Source organism: Lycium ferocissimum, chromosome 5, assembly GCF_029784015.1.
Source record: "Lycium ferocissimum isolate CSIRO_LF1 chromosome 5, AGI_CSIRO_Lferr_CH_V1, whole genome shotgun sequence".
Lineage (NCBI taxonomy): Eukaryota > Viridiplantae > Streptophyta > Magnoliopsida > Solanales > Solanaceae > Lycium > Lycium ferocissimum.
The window spans coordinates 7,472,537-7,494,271 of NC_081346.1; the positions used below are offsets into that span (position 1 = coordinate 7,472,537).

Consider the following 21,735-nt stretch of genomic DNA (forward strand, 5'->3'; position numbering starts at 1 on the left):
AAGACTACTTCGCCCAAAACACACTTAATTTCATCAACTCCATTGCAGATTTTCACCCATTTGCAAGAGCTGATTTTGGTGGCAAATTTTGCCATTTTCGATCATTTAAGTTAATTATTGTGTAAATTCTTAATCTTTTCTCCCTCTCATGTCGAATTTCAAGTTTAGGGTTTGAAATTTCTTCCCCAATTTTTGTGTATGAAATGTTAGGTTAGGAATGGCGAATAGCTTGTTGAATAAGTTGTGTATGGACGAAGAAGATGGAAATGCTCAATGCCGAAGTGCGATGCAAACATGGCATTTTGCTGAAAATGCATACTTCTTGGTCTGACCGCAATCCCGGGAGGAGATTTGGTCTTATCCTCACTAAGAGTTTTGTGTTCATGTTCTAATTTGGTTGATAAATTTTAGTGTTAGTGTTAATTTGAAGTGATTGTATTCTTTAAATTTCAGGCCACCAATAGCAAGTTTTTCAAATGGAGAGAGATAAGCAAAGTGTTGATGAAAGATCAAAGTTTATTATTCTAAGATTGGTAAACAAAATCAAGGAGTTAGAAGAAAATTACGAGCGTGTTAGGTTGCATTTAGCTGAGCTTGAAAGTTTTAAGATGCAGTATGATAATCTCAACATGAATTCACTTGAACTTGAAGATTCAAAAGAGGATGAAATTCAGTTGGATGAGCTTGAAAGTCTTACTCTTCAATATGATAATCTCAACATCAATTCGATTGAGCTTGAAGATTCAAAAGAGATAGGTGATTTGAATGAGGTTGAAGTTTCAAAAGAGGAGAAGAATGATTTGGATGAGCTTGGAGATTCAAAAGAGAAGAGTAATTTGAAAGAGAATGATATGAATGAAAAAAAGAAAAGCAACTCGTGTAGGTTTAATAGAACAATCCTTTTGTTTGATGGTTTGTGTATTTGTTGTGTATCTTAGTGGTTTAATCCAAATAGGCAACTTGAAGAAAAATCAAATGAAGTTGCCATAGTACTAATAGAACCTCATTTTGGTTGTTGTAATGGAACTTCAATGATCTCGGATGGGCTAAAGTTGGATTTGTTTTGTTGTAAAGTACATTTTGGTATTATAATGAAGCATTATTTTGGTATTTTAATGGTGGTGTTGTAGCTAGACTTGTTTGGCTTATCCTACTTTTCTTGTTGGTATTATTTGAGTAAATTTTGGCAACTTTCTTTTGTTATTGTTTGAGTAAATTTTGGCAACTTTCTTTTGTTATTGTTTGAGTAAATTTTGGCAATTTTCTTTTGTTATTGATTGAGTCAATTATGACAGAATAAGATCACATATTGCAACAGATATTGTTTCAAAATGTTGAGGTTTTGTCCAAGTATTTTACATTAGATTTTGAGTCAAACATGCACCAGATTTTATTTCAAAATGGACCAGATTTTGTCCAAGTATTTTACACTAGATGTTGAGTCAAACAAGCACTAGATTCTGCCCAAAAACTGCACCAGTTTTATTTCAAAATGGACCAGATTTTGTCCAAGAATTTTACACCAGATTTTGAGTCATAATGCACCATATTTTGTTTAAAACTGCACCAGATTTTGTGTCAAAATGGATTAGATTTTGTTCAAATATTTTACACCAAATTTTGAGTCAAAACTACACATTTTGAGCCAAAACTGCACCAGTTTTTTTAGCTAAAATTGCACCAGTTTTTGAGTCAAAACTGCACCAGTTTTAACATCAACTTTTAAGTCAAAATCTGATTTGTCAAAATCTGAACATAAGCAACACTTAAACATCAGCTTCAATCATCAAACATCCAGTACATAAAACTCATATTCAAGACCACATAAAACTGCTGAAAACAGGAATTCAACATTGCATATAAATACCAGAATTCAGTACCATTTCTTACAAGAAAATATAGTTTCATAAATAAATAAAAAATGGTACATCTGAATACCTTTTACGAACATGAACAAAACAGTTGCTTAAAGTCTTAAGTAGCTTTGACATTAACAAAATACAGTACTTCTAAATTAACAAAATCAACATTTAATATCAACATTATAGCTTCCACGGGTCTCTTGGCAATGAAGGAGTGGTACTTTGACTTGCATTGTTTGAACCATTAGCCCTTGCTTGATCTCTAATCTCTTGAAGCTTTCTAGTTGTGATTGATTTAGTTACTTTCCACTTCTACTTGTTGGTTTGAAACCAATATCACCAGCCTACACGAGTATCTTATTATCTTTCTTGGTCCAAGAGATACAATTCTCTGACTTGGCAGTCCAGGCTACAAAAGAATATTTAATAAGTTGAATTTATTATAAGAGAACAGTATATATAATGTAATGTAATATATCTATACTTACATTAAAAGCTGTGACCCCATTCTCAGCTTGAAACACACCTATTCCCACCACTCATGGCCTTTATATGGGGTTGTTGTTGCCACAACTTTTTTCTTTCCTTTATTTGTAGTAGCTGAACTAGGTGCATTAGATGAACTAGGAGTAGCAGATGTTTGAGAACCTCTAGTTCAAAAACCAAGTCTAAGTATTTTTGTTTTCATATTCTACTACTGCCCAAGCAAGTGGAAGCATTTGGTTATTCCAATCTTAGCAATAGCAACTAGTAATTGTCCCCTACTTATTCCTTTCAAGAAACAACCATCTATGCCTATGCATTTCCTAACATGCATGAATGACTGCTTGAGTGCACCAAAACAGATGTAAAAAGCTTCAAAAACTGGCTGACCAAGTTCATTAGCATCACCAAGCTTCACAACACAAGTACTCCCAATGTTTGTCCTTAACAACTCATCCATATAATTAAGAATTTTCCCAAACTCAAGAATATGATCACCCACAATCTCCTTCAACACTCTAGCTCTTGCTCTCCTGGTTGTGGTCTTGCCAACATGTACTTTAAACTTCTTCCTAACCAACTCTTGCAACTTAAACACTCTTATGTTTGGTTGTTCAACTATTCTTTTTCTAAAGACAACAGCCAGGAACTTAGAATTGCACAAGTAATTTTTGGTGGACTTCTCACACTTGTGTAATGGAATATAAGTCCTGATGACAAAGTTATTAGTTTCATTATCAAGGCTTGCATACAAAATCCATTTGCAATTCTTTTTGCAACACCTCACTCTTACTCTAGTTGGCTCATTAACAAACTTTTCAATCTGCACTCTTCTCTGAACTGCACACTTAGTAACTGCATCTCTAAACTCATCCACACTCCCAAAAATCATACCTAACCGCCACACTATTTTCTTACAAGTTTTATCAAATCTATCACCCTTTGTAGCAGTTTTGTATCTAGATTTTGAAAGTTTTAGCTTCCTCCTTTCCACATCTTCAAAACACCATTCACCATCATCAGATCCTAAGCTAGAATCATCAGAACATGGGTAATATCATTCATCACCCCTAGCCTCCCTTCTAAACATTTTTTTCTTGTTTCAGTCTCATCAAACCCCAAATCTGGTCCAGTTACATAACATGGCACTTCTTCGCATTCAGTGAATTCTCTCCTTATTTTCCTCTTCGGTTATTTCTTTTCTCGATCTAAGCTCTATGTACTCCTCATGTACATCACTGAAGTAATCATCTTCTCCAAGTATGTCACCATTTTCAGAAATTAGACTACCATCAGTTGATTCATCAGATCCCTTTACTTAAAAATCACTAATTTCAGAATATGATGGATCTAGTGGATCTTGAGTATTTGGATATACTACTTCTAATGGAGGAATAGTGTTTGGGATCGTCTTTGTAGATGAAGTTGCAGCATTAAAAGCATCCTCACCGACTTCAATATTTTGACTACCACTTCTTTCAATGGTCCCTACCCCTTTATTAAAAGTTGCATTAGATTCCCCCTCAGGCATGTGCACATATACATCCAAAATCTGCCCACTTTGCAAAAGTCTAGCAACACTAGAAAGAACCCTATCATTGTCAATATCTTCTAAAATGCCATTGTTAGGTGGCCGAATACTATATTTGCAACTTGAGTTGTACCCTAGTTCTTTAATATAGTCCTTCAACTCAAAATAGGAAAGTGTACCCACTACAACATTAACATATTCACTTATTACCCCACCAACATATTTTGGTTCATCATCATCTCCAAACACTGAGTCCCCACCATGATACAATCTAAGAATTATGAATGTAAACCCACTAATAACTAACTGCAAACAAAGATAAATAACAACAAACTAAGTAATCGAAAATTTTGAAAATTCTATTTTTGATTCGGCAAACTCGCAAATCTTAAAAACCCTAAATTAACAAAACCCCAATTAAATGTAGTAAAACTAACCTTTGGACTAAATGCAAACTTAGCCTTCCAACTGACCTTGAATTTACAAATTGTAACACCGAAGAAATCACAACATTATTCTTGTTTTGAACTGGAGCGAAATTGACCCTTTTGGAATGAAGAACTTAAGATGCTAGATGTTTTTTTCCACTCTATAAATGCTGAATTTTAAGATTTTGGGATATAATCTTCAATGATCGAAGAGGGTTTTTTATCAAATGATTTTTTGGTTCGGGGTGAATTTTTGATCGGCTAATATTTTGGGAAAAGTATGGATACGATTTAACCAAGGTAAATAAATTAAAAGGGAAAAGAAAGTCGACTTGAGGCCCACAACGCGTGATCACACAACAAATATAATTGGGATAGTGTATAATAAGCCTCCACGTCGTTAAAAGCAAAGAATTAAAAGAAAAAAAAAAAGTTTGGGGGGGGGGTAATAGACCCAGGAAAGAAACGTGTGTCGTGGGAACTTAGGGTATAGTTCAAGGGGGGTAATAGTGCCTTATCCCTAATATATATGTAATGTATAACGGTGTATAATATGTGATGTATAATAGTAGAAAAATGAAGAGGGTTCTATGGTAGCTCAGAAAAGAAGGTAAACCACATATACATTATGCATATAGAGTATATGTAATGTTTATCTATAGCCTTACAGAACAGATATGTTATCTTTACTCCTATGTTCCTTTCACTATGGTATTTCTGAACAAGTTCCTGGATAACAAGCCTAAAGGTTTTCTTCTTAATGAGATCAATATTGATGATAGTGACGATATTGATGATAATGACAATCTTGATGCTAGTGATGATATCGATCGTGACGTTGATATGGAGTCGGAACTGCTAACTAGGATGAATGGGCTAACTATGGATATGATGCCGGAAATAGATCGATTTTATATCACCCTTCAATTCGAATTAGCAAAAGCAATGTCTCCTTGCATAATATGAATTCTAAACATTCATGGTCTGGATGTGAATGAGTCGAATGACTTATCCCTTGGTCTATTAATGAACCATCTCTCCGGGGATTGTGAAAGATGTTCTACTAGAAATATTCTTGTTATTGCTTCTACTCATATTCCCCAAAAAGTGGATCCCACTCTAATAGTTCCGAATAAATTAAATACGTGCATTAAAATATGAAGGCTTCTATTCCACAAAGAACGAAAGCACTTTTTCACTCTTTCATATACCAGGGGATTTCACTTGGATACACCGATGATACAGTAGGCTATATCAGCTACAACCTAAATGCGTGGACCGTATTATATATATTATCTATACATCGATGATACAATGAGTTACGTTGACTATAAACTAGATGCGTGGGCTGTATATATGGGTTATTTCCCCTATTTTTTTTGTAAAATTTGAACCTCAACGCAACCCAGCTTCACTCAAGGCCCAAGGTTTAAAGGTCAGCGAACTAACTTGGATCGAGCAAAAAGTCTTCGATTTTAAACGAGTTTGGAAAGAAGTAATTACACGGTTTGCCCTTCAAATGGACTGGTCATTAATTTTTTGTCCGTCAAATGGGTCGGTCTTTAGTTTTTGTCCTTAAATTAGACAACTTTTATTGCAACACCTGCTCGATGTTTTCAACAAATAGATATTACTGATCTTTTCATTATTTTCGTAATATATTTATTTTGCCTTTATTTGTTTAGTTTTTAGTCTTCTCATCTGTTTGTCTTTTTTAAGTTTTATATTGTTGACCATGGGATGCTCATTTAATGTTGTTGAATTAATATAACTAAAAAGTTCGAATATCTAGAAATATTTCTAACTTCGAGTATTTCATAATTTATACTAACATCTTGTAAAATTGAAGGCAATTAACAATTACAAAGAAATTGGCATGATTTGGCTCTCTCAGTTGAATTAAAGTATTAGAGACTTCCTAATTGAAATAATAATACAAGTGCTAATTCTTTGATATTTCACCCATACCCACAACTGTATATGTATCATTTTTTTTTTAATTCAATCATTCGATTGAAAAAAATAAAAATTAAGACAAGACAAGTTCTTTTTCCTCTTAATTATATGAAAGTAAAATGAATTTCAAGTAATCTCTTTACCAGAGGAATTTAGATGTCTTGGGCTCTTACAATTTGAATTGAAGAAAATGACCTTTTCAGATCTTTTATATATCTTTTCAGATCTCTTATGTGTAACAAATGTTCAGATCTCTTACGGTAACAAACGATCTCTTGTAAAAAAATAAAAAAAAAATTATAAAACTATATATATATATATAAAAAAAAAGGGTTTAGAAAAGGCTAACAACCATATTCCCTTTTTCCACTGATATTGACAATCTTATGCAATCATACCTTAAGATGCTTTAGTTGGCCTCCTCTTTTTTTTTTTTGGTTTAATTAGTCGTAATCACATTTCTGTAAATGATCTGATTATATTAATTTACAATCAATTACATTAAAGACCCAAGATTAGAAAAAGAAAAAAAGAGAAAGCTAGCTACTTATAATGCTAACCAATTACTTAAAATTTCTACTTATCCTACTTTTCTCATTAAAATACAATACAAATCAAGTAATTAACTCACCCCCATTTGTTTTAGCAAATTAAAACTGATGCAAATTGCTTATTTATGGCACTTAAATGCAAATTATAACTAATTGGAAACTAGGGAAGACTAGCTGGCTATAGTAGCAATCTACAACAATTGCAAATTATTTTATTTATTGCATTAATGAACCAAAAGTAATTTCCTTATCTCCAATTCCAAATCATAACTACAGTTCTATCATGAATGTAATTTTCCCTTTTTTTTCATGGCCTTATTTATTTTCCCTCTTAAGAGAACATGTTCATATTTAGTTTCATCTTGGGGTGTGGGCTATAAATATGATGTCAAAGCAATGCATTATCCAGGCAAATCAGCTAGTTTAAAAGAATTTTTTTTTAAAGCCAAAATGGCCAAACACCAAAGTTTCTTCATTTTGTTAATCACCATAATTGTTATTTGTTTAGTTGTAGCATTTGAAACCAAACTGGTAGAGGGAGATTTGGATGGCAATGGATGGAAAAATGCCCATGCTACATTTTATGGAGACATGAAGGGTGGCGAAACCATGAGTAAGTTATACTTGTACCTTAATTCTTATACATGTTGTCCCTCCGGCATGATGTCGAGTGTGTGTAAAGTAATATTTTACCTATATATTTAATAAAATTTTATATATGCACCGTACAAATTTTCAATGAAGCATATTCAACTGACCACCCTTCACTTTATATGGTTATGCCACAGTATTGAGATACGGTACACTATATAGACCAAAAATAAATTTACCATCACGGGCAATCTATTATAACCCTCCTCCTTTATCCAGGATTAGGACCAATAAAACGAGCAAGCTCACACTGACAGAGGTTTTATTTTCATTTTTTTTTCATTTTTACTTCTATTTTAGTTTGTATAATATTGGTATGAATTTAAATGGGAAATATGGTCAGTAGATTTTATATAACCGATCTTACCTGGTTTGAAATTGAAAAATAATTATTATTGTTGGAATAAATTTACCTTCCAAAAGAAAATAGAGGATCAGGAGTGCCTTTTATCTCCACTTCCGCTAGTAGCATAGTGGTTTGGGTGATTGAGTCACTCTCGAGAAAGTGAAGAGTTGGGTTTTAAAAAGAGAACTCACATATATGTATAAAATTATTTACAACTTTTAGTTTTCCATAACATACATATTAACATTTGTAACAAATTCATTTGGATATTATTGCAGAGGGAGCTTGTGGTTATGGAAATTTGTTCCACCAAGGTTATGGCCTGGAAACAGCAGCACTAAGCACAGCACTATTTAACAATGGTGCAACCTGTGGAGCTTGCTTTCAAATAATGTGTGCCAATGCTCCTCAATGGTGCAATAGAGGCGTAGTCATAACTATAACCGCCACCAATTTCTGCCCTCCAAATTACACAAAAACTGTAGACATTTGGTGCAATCCTCCACAAGAACACTTTGATTTATCAATGCCTATGTTCTTGAAAATTGCCAAATATAAAGCCGGGGTTGTCCCTGTAGTTTACAGAAAGGTCAATTGTCACAAAAAAGGAGGGCTCAAGTTTGAGATCAAAGGAAATCATTATTGGATTCTTGTTCTTGTGTACAATGTGGGTGGTGCTGGAGATGTTGTCAATGTCAAAATCAAAGGATCTAAAACTGGATGGTTACCGATGTCACGAAATTGGGGCCAAAATTGGGAGACTTCCGAGAAGTTGCTAGGACAGAGCTTGTCTTTCCAAGTACAAACTAGTGATGGTCGATGGGTTCAATCTGATAATGTTGTTCCAGATAACTGGCAATTTGGTCAGACATTCGAAGCCAAGAATAATTTTATTTGATGATGTATTGTAGAAAATAAGTATTCTTGAATCAATGTAGTCTAAATTTCTTTTCTCCAATTAATTCTCAACGTTATTCATACGGTTGGTAGGGGAAAGAGTCCACCCATCACATTTTAATAATCAATCAGCTCTTTATCCACATACACAATTAAATTAATAATTAAGCCTTATATCAAAAGTTGTATAATCAGTGAAACAGAAGATAATGAGTAACTCTGGAAAAAGAAACCATCATTGCTTTTTTTGAGATACAAGAAAATCCAAGTTTTTGGTTGAAGATCCTCCTATTTTGATGCTATTTCTAGCCATTTCCTTCATTTAAGTGTATTTGCTCTAATGCTGTCATCGGATAACAAATCCTCCACTTTTCGCATAATTTCATATCTGGAAACAATCTCCTTCTCGTCTGCATTCAACGATAGACCTATTCTCCAACCATAACGTATACAAGTAAGTCTGTGTATAAAATTGATTTCTAAAATAAGTCCAAAGGGTCTCCCCTGCTGGCACTCCCCATTGTCGAATTCCAACCAAAATTAGTCTTGAAATAGGCAATTGAAGGGTGATCCAACACCAATTTCTTGAGCAAATATCATTTTTGCACAGTGGTTAAACTTAGGATAAAATACTGCTTCCCCAACAATGAATGAGAAACGAAGGAACAAAAAAAGAAGCCAAAGGTGTGTTCTAGTGGTAAATGAAGCAGACGAACCATGAGGTCTCATGTTTAAATTCCAGCGAAAGCTAGAACTCTAAGCAATCAGTACTTGAATTGGTGGAGGTAGCAGGCCCAAGAGCTAGCCCCGACACCACCATCATTAAAGAAAGGAAGGAACTAAAAGGGTTACTCATAACCAATAAACAAATAGTAACTAGGGACACATATCCAGAACAAAAATTCATATCATCTTGGTATCACAGCGGAATAGGAAAACTATTCTGCCGTCTATAACTACTATCATCCCTTGGATCTTCATATAACCTTAGTCGTTCAATAAAATAAACTCAAAACTTTCAGCCACTTGAACATTCTATCTATTTGATCTTCCTAATTCTGCGATTCTTCAGAACTGAGGCAAAAACTAGCTGCAAAACACAAAAGGAACATCATAACACTTTTCTAGTCGGAATTAGAGATAAGCTTCACCTGTTATTGCCAAATGCTTGAGCATGACTTCTGGCAAGAATAACCATCAGAGCACCAATTCCAGCAGCCATACCAGCTCCAAAGCAGAAAGAGGGCATGTGAACAACCGATCTTCCTTTGTTTTGCATCATTTCCCAATGCAATTGAACATAATCTAGGTGCCATAAGCTCATGTGTACAGCCAATGTCATTCTCACATCAGAATCAATTTGAGTGCTGATAACTTGTAAACACGCTGGACAAGAAGCTTTCAAAACCATTCCGTCTTTCTTTATACCGACTCTTCCAGCAACTGTTATCGCTTTATCTCGCAATGGCTTTCTGAAGGGCCTAGAAATCCACACGAGAATTTTGGCTTCAGAAGAAGGATAAATTGCAATAGTGCTAAACCTGCTAATAGGCAAGACTTAATGGCGGATGAAATCTCAATTACAGTAACTGGCTTACCATTATAAGCCTACGGAGCCGCCGCCACGACATACTCAGCTGCTTCCTCGTCTTCTTTCTTCTAGGACCGAACTACTGTGAATAATTAAAAGGAAAGTTGATGTTGTCTGCAATGATACTTCACAAAAAGAAATAAATAGAAGCGAGGTCCTCGAAAGGATGAGAATCACGAGGTCTCAGGTTTAAATTTCAGCGGAGACAAAAATACTAGGTAATCTTTTCTCATCTGTCCACACCTTGGTGGACAGAGTTACCTAGTATCTATGCTGGTGGGAGTTATCAGGTACTCATGGAATTAGTTGTGGTGCGTGCAAGTCACCGGACATCACAATCATAATATATAAATAAATAATTTGAAGTAACGTATCACGAAAAAATATCAATTTGTGTTTCCAGGCAGTTAAAGATAGCCCGATTCGTGATTCTAGTTCTGATAAGGAAATTTTTACATAGTTAAACACAAACCATAGAGAATCCTAGTCATAACGATAAACTAAACCAATGTTTCACGGTTAAATAAGGTTAAGAAGGATTTCAAATAATTTATTCATCATTCTGAACAATATCAACAACAGCAAAATATTGAAGCATTGGGTAAAAATTAATTAAGGGATATTATACATTGCTCTTTCACTAAACTACGTCACCATTCTTCTGATAGCAACCCGACCCAATCGTCCGACTTCAACTTAGAAGTCTAGTTTCTCCATATTTCTCTCTTTTTCCATTTCTTGAGCCGAAGGTCTATCGGAAACGGCCTTTCTATCTCTCAAGGTAGGATTTAGGTCCTGTGTACACTCTACTCTCCCCAGACTCCACTTGTGAGATTAAAAAAAGAAAAAAAAAAAGAGAAAGTCATTCTCTTCCATCAGTTTATGCTAACCAATTACTAAATATTTCTACTTATCCTACTTTTCTCATTAAAACATAATATAAATGAAGTAATTAACTCACCCCCATTTGTCTTAGCAAATTAAAACTTATGCAGATACTATTAGCACTTAAATGTAAATTATAACTAATTGGGAAAACCAGCTGATATAGTAGAAATCTACTACAATTGCAAATTATTTAATTTATTGCTTTAACGAGCAAAAATTAAGTAATTCCCTATCTCCAAATCACGAAAACAGTTCTTATCATGAATGGATTTCCCCCTTTTTTTTCATGGCCTTAATTATTTTCCCTCTTAAGAGAATATGTTCCTATTTAGTTTCATCTTGGGTTGGTGCTATAAACAAAGACGAATTTATGTATAAAATTTGGGTCACCTGAACACATGGCCACTCAACTAAACTCGATATATTGCATGTATAATTCTGAAAATATATCTAATATTAACTGAAGGAACACATGGTCAAACCTGGCCGAGTGGAGCACTAGTTAATATATATATATACACACACTTCTATGTTAAGACTGTTATGATATATACCAAAAAAAAAAAAAATTAAAAATTATCATACCAAAATCCTCCTCCTTTACCCGGACTTGCGACAGGTAACGAGAGCAAGCTCAAACAAGGTAAATTTTTTATTTTTATTTTTATTTCTGTTTCAATACCCAAAGTTCCAGTTATACACCTTTCCTTTTCGGGGGTCCTATTACCCCTAAACTTTTTTAAAACGGACTAGTTACCACCCTAAAACTGAATATCTAAACTCTTATGGGAGAGTAACATACACTCTCCTTGCCACGTGTATATTTTTTTTTCTTTTTTAATTCTTTTAGCAAACGTGGCAATTTTAAAAAAAAAAATTGAAAAAACTGAATTTGTGTAAAAAAAATGAAAAATGGATTTGAAAATTTGATTTTTATAAAACCCGTTTAAAAAAAAACCCTGAAAAACTGGATTTTTTAATTAAAATATATGGAAAATATTTTTTTTTTAAATATGGAAAAAATATTTTTTTTTAAATATGGAAAAAATAATTTTTATTAAAATATTGAAAACTGGAATTTTTTAAAAATGTCCTAAAAAATCCAGATTTTCGTGATTTCATTTTTTTAGGACAATTTTTTTTTTTCAAAAAAAATTTGGATTATTTTTTAAAAAATATGGAATTTTTTTTTTTAAATATGAAAAACTGGATTTTTATAAAAATCTGGAAAAACATTTTTTTTTTAAATGTGGCAAACCCGTTTTTAACTAAATATGGAAAAAATTGAATTTTTTTTTCATATATAGAAAAAAATAATCAGTTTTCCAGATTTTTTAATAAGAAAACTCAGTTTTCCAAATTTATTTACTAAAAATGAATTTTCCACATATTTTTAAAAAATTACAATTTTCCATATTTTAAGAAAATACAGATTTTTAATTAAAAAAAATTAAGTTTTCCACCTTTAAAAAAAAACAGTTTAGAAAAAAACTTTAAACTTTAATGATAATTAATTAGGTCTAATTAAATGTGAAGTACCCAATTAAAAAATGACACGTGTATAAGTTAATCAAATTTTATACTTCTTACTCTCCCAAAAAGAGTGAAATACACTCTCCTTGCCATGTCAGCGCTTAGGATGATATTTATTATGTTTTAAAAAAGTTTAAGGGGGTAATAGGACCCCCGGAAAAAAAAGGTGTAGCGTTAGAACTTTGGGTATAGTTCAAGTGGGTATTGATGCCTTATCCCTTTTTATTTTGTATAATGTAGCCTTTGATTATTTTAAACGGGAACATGGTCACATAATCGATCTCAACTTGTTTGGAATTGAGTACTAGTTATTGTTGTTGGAATAAATTTACCATCCCAAAGTAAATAGAGGATCACGGAACTTCCAGAGTTGACGAAATGTTTTTTAGTGAAATGTTTTTTATTTCAATTGGTTTTTACCACCGATTGGAAGGATTTTCCACTTTAAAATGTGTGATATGTTATAAAATAATAAAAACAAGAACAAGAATATTGTAGAGAAAGAGAGAAGAGAGGGGAATTCTTATTTCTCTTGATAGAGATTGATTTACAATGAAGGAAAACCTCTATATTTATAGGGGAAAAGTGACTTGATCCCAAAGTCACTAACCCTAATATTTCTCCTAAAGATAGACATCCATAATTAAATAATATTTATAACACCCCCCCCCCCCCCCCCCTGGATGTCTATTTGGTAGATAATGTGCCTCGTTAAAACCTTACTAGAAAAAATCCAGTGGGAAAAAATCTAGTGAATGAAAAAGAGCATACATTTCTAATAATACGCTATTTGGTTGCCTCATTAAAAACCTTATCAGGAAAACCCAATTGTGACAAAACCTTAGCTAAGGGAAAAAGAGTTCAACGCGTATTAACTCCCCCTGATGGGTACATCACTCCAAAACTTGAATCTTCGCATTCCAATCATGTGCACCATCTTCTTGAAAGTTGTAGTTTGTAGAGACTTGGTGAATAAATCAGTCATATTATCGCTAGAACAAATCTCTTGCACATTGATATCACCATTCTACTGGAGCTTGTGTGTGAACAACAACTTTTGTGAAATAAGCTTTGTGCTTTTATGAATCCTCTCTTTAGTTGGGCTATATATGCTGCTGCATCTTCAGTCTTTGAATAGAGTTGTATTGTTGAAATCAGTCAAAGTGCATTCGTGACTTGCTTTATGAATAGATGTTATCTTTATATGATTTGACTGTCATGTAGAACGACATCGTATGACTATAATCCCTCACAGTCATAGCAAAATATATAAATGCATCAATTGCATAAAGATATGGCACTTCAGGACCCAAAAATTCTGCAAGTTTCTCATTTCAACTTCTTTCAAAGAGATAATCTATTTCTTTTGAAAACTCTTCAAGGGTTTCAATAATTCTCAAGTAATCAACTTGCACCAAAAAAATGACAGATTTTAATTTCCACAATGACGTAAGGATAAATAGAGTTATTTGTGCCCTTAGTCAGTAATTATTCATTAAGGTGATAAAATCGCATTCACCTTGCTTAATTTAATTCATATAAGAATTATGAACAAATTTCTGCAACTTGTATATGCTTCAGGCATTTAAAATTCTTCAGGAATTTTCATATAATTTTGTCAAGTAATTCATATAGGATGTGACAACATCTATTTCTATTTAAATGATATGACATCTTCTGGTGTCTGGACAGCAGGTCAAATAAGCTTTATGCTTACCAAGATGCGTCATTTCACTTGATAATAATTTCTACGTCAGCATGCTTTAATAAACGTAGAATTTAGATCCTCACAATCTTTTACAATATTGCGCTATATTGTACCAAATATATCGTCGACGATATATCATTTGTATCGGTTCTCAATGTGACATAACTTATTGAGATCTCATCATTTCCATTATTTTTAGGTACCTAGATCTCTTGTGAGATATCATGAAGTATTATGTTGTAGGCTCTTCAAGAGCACATTGCCTCCTTAGAATGACCATTGATCATTTGCTCCTCTTTCTTTTCAATGATTATTGCTTTTGGAACCGATTAGTCTACCACGCTTCATGCATGCTTTAGACTCTGTCCTTCAGGGACATGAATTTAATAGGAGCCTTTTGCAGCTGAAGTTAGAAATTAATTTTGGGTCAACAAATGCTTCTAGCATTTGAGTTGAATTATCTTTTGAATGAGGATCATACTAATGATATATAATTCATAACGTATTCCTCAGCTGCTTATTCTCTCCCCCTTATGTTAGAAAAACTAACATACATCCCATTTTCCTTGGGGGAATCCATCTTTATGCATCATGGTTGATTAATTAATCATATACCACACATAAAAAACTGTTAGATGGAAATATCTGGTTCTTAACCTTGAACCAATTATGAGGGGAGAATTTATCACAATTTATTGGTCTGAAGCATACAAGTGATGTTGTATGCAATATATCATATCTCAGACTAGCACTTGAAGCTTTGTTCTCATAAGCAATGGTTTAGCTATTTAGGGAGGCATTTAAAACCAAACCAGCTTGGATATAAACCAGCATTATAAATATGGATTGTCTTGATTACATAATCTAAAAATTGTGCTCTTAACTCAATTATTTTAAGCAAGTAATTTTGTAAATGTCAAACTGCAGGTTGACTATAAATGCACATATGACCGTCTTTTCGGTGCATCTATTTAAGACATCACATAACAGGTGAACGAGCCCATATTCACCTTTTATATTTTTTCAAAATTTAGGAAATTCAATCCCAACATTAGCCAGTGTATTCAACTTATCATGAGGACAAGCAACAAAAATAAATTCTTGAAGAATCTTCTAGTTCTTCAATATATGTCCAAATACTCAATCTGCAAATCATATTTGAATCGGGATGGCCAAAACGCTCATGCCGACTAACAAAATTTATTTGTACTAGTAAACTTTAAGTTTACCATGCCATGTTTGTTTTAGTAAACTTCTGGTTTACTATGACATGAACTTCTGTTTTGTATCAATAAACTTCTGGTTTATCATGGCATATGATTTCATCATGCTTATATTTGTGTAGTACAATTTGGAGAATAGAGAGGGTAACTTTTCACATACATATGGCTTACACACTATGATTTTGAAGATATTTAGTCCTCCAATCATTTATAGCTTCAATATGATAGCCATTTACTTTAGTAAACTTCGGGTTTACTACTTGTATTTCGATCATAAGAACTTTGTATATTACAATCTACAACGAATGACATAATACTATATAAGCTCTTCAAGAGCCTTTAATTTATTCTCCACAATCACATATATTGGACACTACTAGTACCATGATCTTCTAGATAAATAACTAGCTCTTCTGGAGCCCTTAATTAATTTTGTACGATCAAATATTGCTTAGACACTGCTGGTGTCATGAAAGAAAATTTGATTAGATCTTTCCGATGTCATATAAGAAATTAGTAAACGAATTTACATTTAAAGATAATAAATTCATAAATAATGAAAAGTAAACATTATGTTCTAAACTTCAGTTTTTCAAACATCCCCTTCAGGAAGATTCGCTGTTAACATATGAATATTTTGTATCTTAGCAGTAACCACATAAATATTACATCCTTGGTCAAGAAAAATATATGAATTTGTTATTTCCTTCGGGGGAATCAATAACAACCAATCATGCTATATCAATGTGATTATAATAGACATTTTTCTACAAGATGTATTTTTATCTGCCTTGGAATGATTCATATTAAAAATATTTAATATATTTCGACATATGACAAGAAAGTGCGGCAATGTCTTCATACCACAAAATAACATGTATATCTCTTGTTATTTGCTCTTGACAAAGTATGTGGGATAGTGGACTATTCAAGTAGGAATGCAGTTAATTTTTATGCATGACGGAACAACAAATATCAAAATATTTAGTGAAAAGCATAGTCCACTTTTAATTCAACTCAACTGTATTCATCTAAGATAAATTTTGATCCATTACAACAAAGACATAATAATCCGACTACAATTAGATGTAACTAGTAATTTATTAGAAAATTAAATGCAATTTGATCTGATCTATCATATTCGCTTACTAAACTAATAAAGATGTTAAATGCTACATGAATAGATGATTACTCAAACTATACTTTCAAAACCCATCCCAATTCGATAGAGGTAAACATAATGCAAAGTCCTTCATCGAAAAGTAAAGGCAAAATACATCAAAACCCCCCTAAACTATACCCGAAAAGTCATTTTCACACTTAAACTATCGTGGCGACCCATTACACACCTAATATATGAAAAAGTGATATTTGTTACTCTCTTATATAATATGACCGATTCTTACTTGTGAGAGTGTACACACTCTCTCCCCACATCAGCGCCACGTCAGTCCACATCAGCGCCACGTCAAAAAATCCTTTAATTTTTAATTTTATATTTTTTTCCTTTCCCCTCCTCCCCCACCCTCCCATTCTTCTTTATCCCCTCCTCCCCCACCAATCCGCCACCACTACCACATCAACGGTGGCAAGAACTCCTTTCGCCCTTGCCATTCTCCACCACCAAGAATCAAAGCGCGGATCATATATTTAATCACCCACCTTCAAACCCACCACTAATATCATTTCAATCACTAGAAAATTCAAGCTATACAAATTAAATTCAAAATGCTCTCTTTGCATCCAACTCGCTCATATATTTAAATATTCACCCAAATAACCAATAATCTACACAAAGAGACAGAGACAAGCATTATGAAAGAGAGCTCTCGGCGGGGAGAGAGACGAGCAGTCCTTGCCATTTTTTTTCTTTGAAAATAGCTTGATGAAATTTGTTCTTTTCTTTTTTTGGCTTGTTTTCATGTACTGATGCAAAAAAAATTGAAATTGGATATTTTGTTTAGATGCTGGGATTGGTTGTGGATTTGGGGTAGGATGGGGTTTTGGAGGTTTGCTTCTTTCTTTTTTGAACTTTCCATTTTGGGTTATGGAGGAAATGAGGGGAAGAGAGAAAAACGGGATGGGTGGGGTTGGAAGAAAGGGACGGGTGGGGGAAGGGGTGGGGAAATGAAGAAGAAAGGGACGGGTGGGGGGTGAGGGTGGGATAAAAAAATATAAATTTGGTATTAAAAAAAAAGAAAAATGAATTAATTTTAATTAAAACGCGCTTATTTTTTAGTTATTTTTACATTTTATGCCACATCAGCTCTCAGGGAGCAAATAATATCACTTTTTTATATATTAGGTGTGTAATGGGTCGCCACGATAGTTTAAGTGTGAAAATGACTTTTCGGGTATAGTTTAGGGGGGTTTTGATGTATTTTGCCAAAAGTAAAAGACCATATTAACATGCACATATACCTATATAATATCATAAAGCAATTTGTAATGTTATCACCATAAGAGGACAAATCAATATACAACTACTCATTATATACCCATAATACTCAAGAGATTATCGGCTCAAATTCGCATACTTTAAGGATATATTATCACTTGGGTCGTATAATGTTTTTCATTTCAACAGGATCAAGCTACTTGTTGTATGAAAATGTCTTAATTCACATACGGAACTATTGGTTAATGACTTGAAAAGATATGCGTCTTTTAATGATGTTGACAAATAGGTGCAAAAAAAATTAATGCTGATAACTGGTAAATATTTTCTCCTTTCACTTGGCAGAATGAAACTAGTAAAGTTCAAAACCTTACTACTTCGGGAGTAAAGTTTAAGACTTACTACTTCAAGAATAATTTCTAAAGTTTTACTGCGGCAGGAGTAAATTTTAAAATTCTACTACATCAGGAGTAAACTTTAATCTTTTACTACTTCATGAGTAAATTTCAAATTCTTACTACTTCGGGAGTAAATTTTGATTCTTACTACTTCAAGAGTAAATTTCAAAATTTACCTCTTCGGGAGAAAATGTAAAGGTTTACGTAAAATTCAAAAATTTACCTCTTTGGGGGAAAACGTAAAGGTTTACCTCTTCGGGAGTAAATCTCAAAGGTTACTACTTCAACAGTAGAGAATAACATATTCAGAATATTTCTTCTGAATTATTCTACCTCTTCTGGAGGTGAGACGTGATATTTTCACAACCAAGAGCACGTCTGTATTTATAATCTTTACTAAATATCATCACATTCACTTCAGGGAATGGATCTGTATTTGTAACGTTTATCAAACGTTCTCATTCTTCAAGAATGGAACATAATCATCAAAGTGTGCCTTAACCTTATAAAATTATGATTGCTTAAAACTTCTTTTAAGATATTGCTACTTTAGGAGCAAATTAAGGCACATATATAATGTAGAAATTTTTTTCTCCAACATATTTTTAATTGCAATCACAAGCCTACAAAAATATTACCACTTCCACGTGATTAACAAATTTGATTACAATAAAGCACGTGTAATATGATCACTTCTGGTGTCATATTATTCTTTCAAATTTGAATTTACAAAATTCAAGACCTAATCCCTCCAGGATTTTTTTTGTCCTTTTCAAGTAATAGTTAATCCAATTTCCATAACAGTGGGTTGAAACCTATTTTGCGGAAACAGTAAACACGTTTGTCGGATAAAAGTTCATCCAAAACAACCGCACAATTAAATAATTATGTGTTGTACAGCTATTCTAAAATTGATAGCGTAATTTCATCGACCTAAAGTTACTAATGATTACTTATTTTCATATTTGATGCAAATCAATTAAGAAACAATCGGATGTAACCATCACATGCTTGCTCGTGTAAACATAGAAATTGTAGTGATTAGATGATATATGAACGTACCTACTGTTTTTTCAGCAATAAAAGGAATTTAAAAAATCTAGCGAATCATGTTATTATTTCCGTAACAGAGAAACTGTTCATACCTGGGTCTGAAAGAACATTGACTAACTCTATTAGTAAGAACATACCTGATTGAAGTGGATATCTCAATTGGTTAGAGGCTCGTGCTGATAACGTGTTATAAAATAATAAAGCAAGAACAAGAATATTGTAGAGAAAGAGAGAAGAGAGGGGAATTCTTTATTTCTCTTGATAGGGATTGATTTACAATGAAGGAGAACCTCTATATTTATAGGGGAAAAGTGACTTGATCCCAAAGTCACTAACCCTAATATTTCTCCTAAAGATAGACATTCATAATTAAATAATATTTATAATATGATCTTCATTTTCTCTATTTCCGGGTTTGCGTCTTTTTAACCTAACATAAGGTTGGAGATAAAGAAAGAAAGAAAGAAATAGTAACTATAGTGTTATAGGAACATTTCACCTGTGCATAAAAAAGTACTTGCAACTTTTAAGTTTTTGGATTCTGTACATAACATACACACTAGTAACATTCTGTAACAAATTCATTTGAATACTTTGTAGAGGGAGCTTGTGGTTATGGAAATTTATTCCAGCAAGGTTATGGCCTGGAAACAGCAGCACTAAGCACAACACTCTTTAACAGTAGATCAACCTGTGGAGCTTGCTTTCAAATATGTGTGCCAATGACCCTCAATGGTGCAATAGAGGCGAGGTCATAACTATAACCGCCACCGATTTCTGCGCTCCAAATTACACAAAAACTGTAGATATTTGGTGCAATCCTCCACAAAAGCACTTTGATTTATCAATGTCTATGTTCTTGAAAATCACCAGATATAAAGCAGGCGTTGTCCCTGTAGAGAAATATAGCAGAAGAAAAGTAAATCGGAGAAACCTTCTGCTAGCCCAAGATCGTTACTAAGATTGGAAGATTCAACTAAAGAAGAGGAAGCTTTGGAAAGGAGAAAGAAAATTTTAGATAGGAGAATTTGGTTATGGCAGAAAGGCTTTCTTGAATTACTTGAATTACTTGGTTACAAATGATCAAGTCCACTCCTATTTATACTTGTCTAAGGATGGTTCTAGACATTCTTCTAGATACATCTATAAGAAAAATCTAGCAAACCTTATCTTCTTGCAATACTCTAGACTATCTAGAAATCTCTTCAAGATATTTATCCAAGATACTATACTAGGCTATTCTAGAATCATTACTAAATATCTAGGATTTTTTGTAGTTCCAAGAAATCTACTTTATAATTTCACAGTCCCGGTTGTTTACAGACAAGTCAATTGTCACAAAAAAGAAGGGCTCAAGTTTGAGATTAAAGGGAATCCTAATTGGATTCTTGTTCTTGTGTTCAATGTGGGAGGTGCGGGAGATGTTGCCAATTTCAAAGTCAAAGGATCAAAGACTGGATGGTTACCGTTGTCGCGAAATTGGGGCCAAAATTGGCTGACTTCTCAGAAGTTGCTAGGATAGAGCTTGTCTTTCAAAGTACAAACTAGTGATGGTCGATGGGTTCAATCTAATAATGTTGTTCCTGCTAACTGGAAATTTGGTCAGACATTCGAAGCGAAAAATAATTTTATCTGATGATGTATTGTGGAAAATAAGTCTTCTTGAATCAATGTAGTCTAAATTTCTTTTGTCCAATTAATTCTCAATACTTTGAGTCGAGATTGAGTGACAAAGATGGAATAGGCTCAGTGTTATTCTTATATTAATTTGGGAAGAGACCACCTATAACACATCACCATTCAATTTGCTTCACTTATCCACACACATAATTAAATTAATAACTAAGCCTTATAGCAATAGCTGTATAATCATAAGAAGCTGAAGATAACGAGTAACTCTGGAAAAAGAAACCATCGTTACTTCATTTGAGATACAAGAAATTCCAAGTTTTTGGCTTAAAATCCTCCTGACACTTGTGCTGTTTCTAGCCATTTCCTTCAATTTAACTGTATTTTAAAACAAATCCTCCACTTTCCGCGTGATTTCATATCTGGAAATGATTCCCTTCTCGTCTGCATTCAACAATAGACCTATTTCCGAACCATCACGTATACTAGCCTGTGTATAAAATTGATTTCCAAAATAAGGCCAACATAGAAAAAGCGACTCCCATGCCTACACTCTCAATTGTCGAATTCCAACCACAATGATTCGTGAAACATGCAATTGAAGGGTGA

General features: G+C 33.3%; 2 protein-coding genes across 2 annotated transcripts; one reads left to right on the plus strand and one right to left on the minus strand.

The window, feature by feature from the left end:
* Positions 1 to 1,840: 1,840 nt before the first annotated feature.
* On the minus strand, positions 1,841 to 3,494 carry LOC132055743 (uncharacterized). The gene is made up of 2 exons (XM_059447706.1): positions 2,351 to 3,494; positions 1,841 to 2,271 (listed from the first exon to the last, which is right to left on the minus strand). The coding sequence occupies exon 1, from the start codon at positions 3,235 to 3,237 to the stop codon at positions 2,557 to 2,559; it is 681 nt and encodes a 226-aa protein (XP_059303689.1). The 5' UTR covers positions 3,238 to 3,494; the 3' UTR covers positions 1,841 to 2,271; positions 2,351 to 2,556.
* Positions 3,495 to 7,194: 3,700 nt separating this feature from the next.
* On the plus strand, positions 7,195 to 8,766 carry LOC132055742 (expansin-A4-like). The gene is made up of 2 exons (XM_059447704.1): positions 7,195 to 7,424; positions 8,087 to 8,766. The coding sequence occupies exons 1-2, from the start codon at positions 7,208 to 7,210 to the stop codon at positions 8,704 to 8,706; spliced, it is 837 nt and encodes a 278-aa protein (XP_059303687.1). The 5' UTR covers positions 7,195 to 7,207; the 3' UTR covers positions 8,707 to 8,766.
* The last annotated feature ends 12,969 nt before the right edge of the window (positions 8,767 to 21,735 follow it).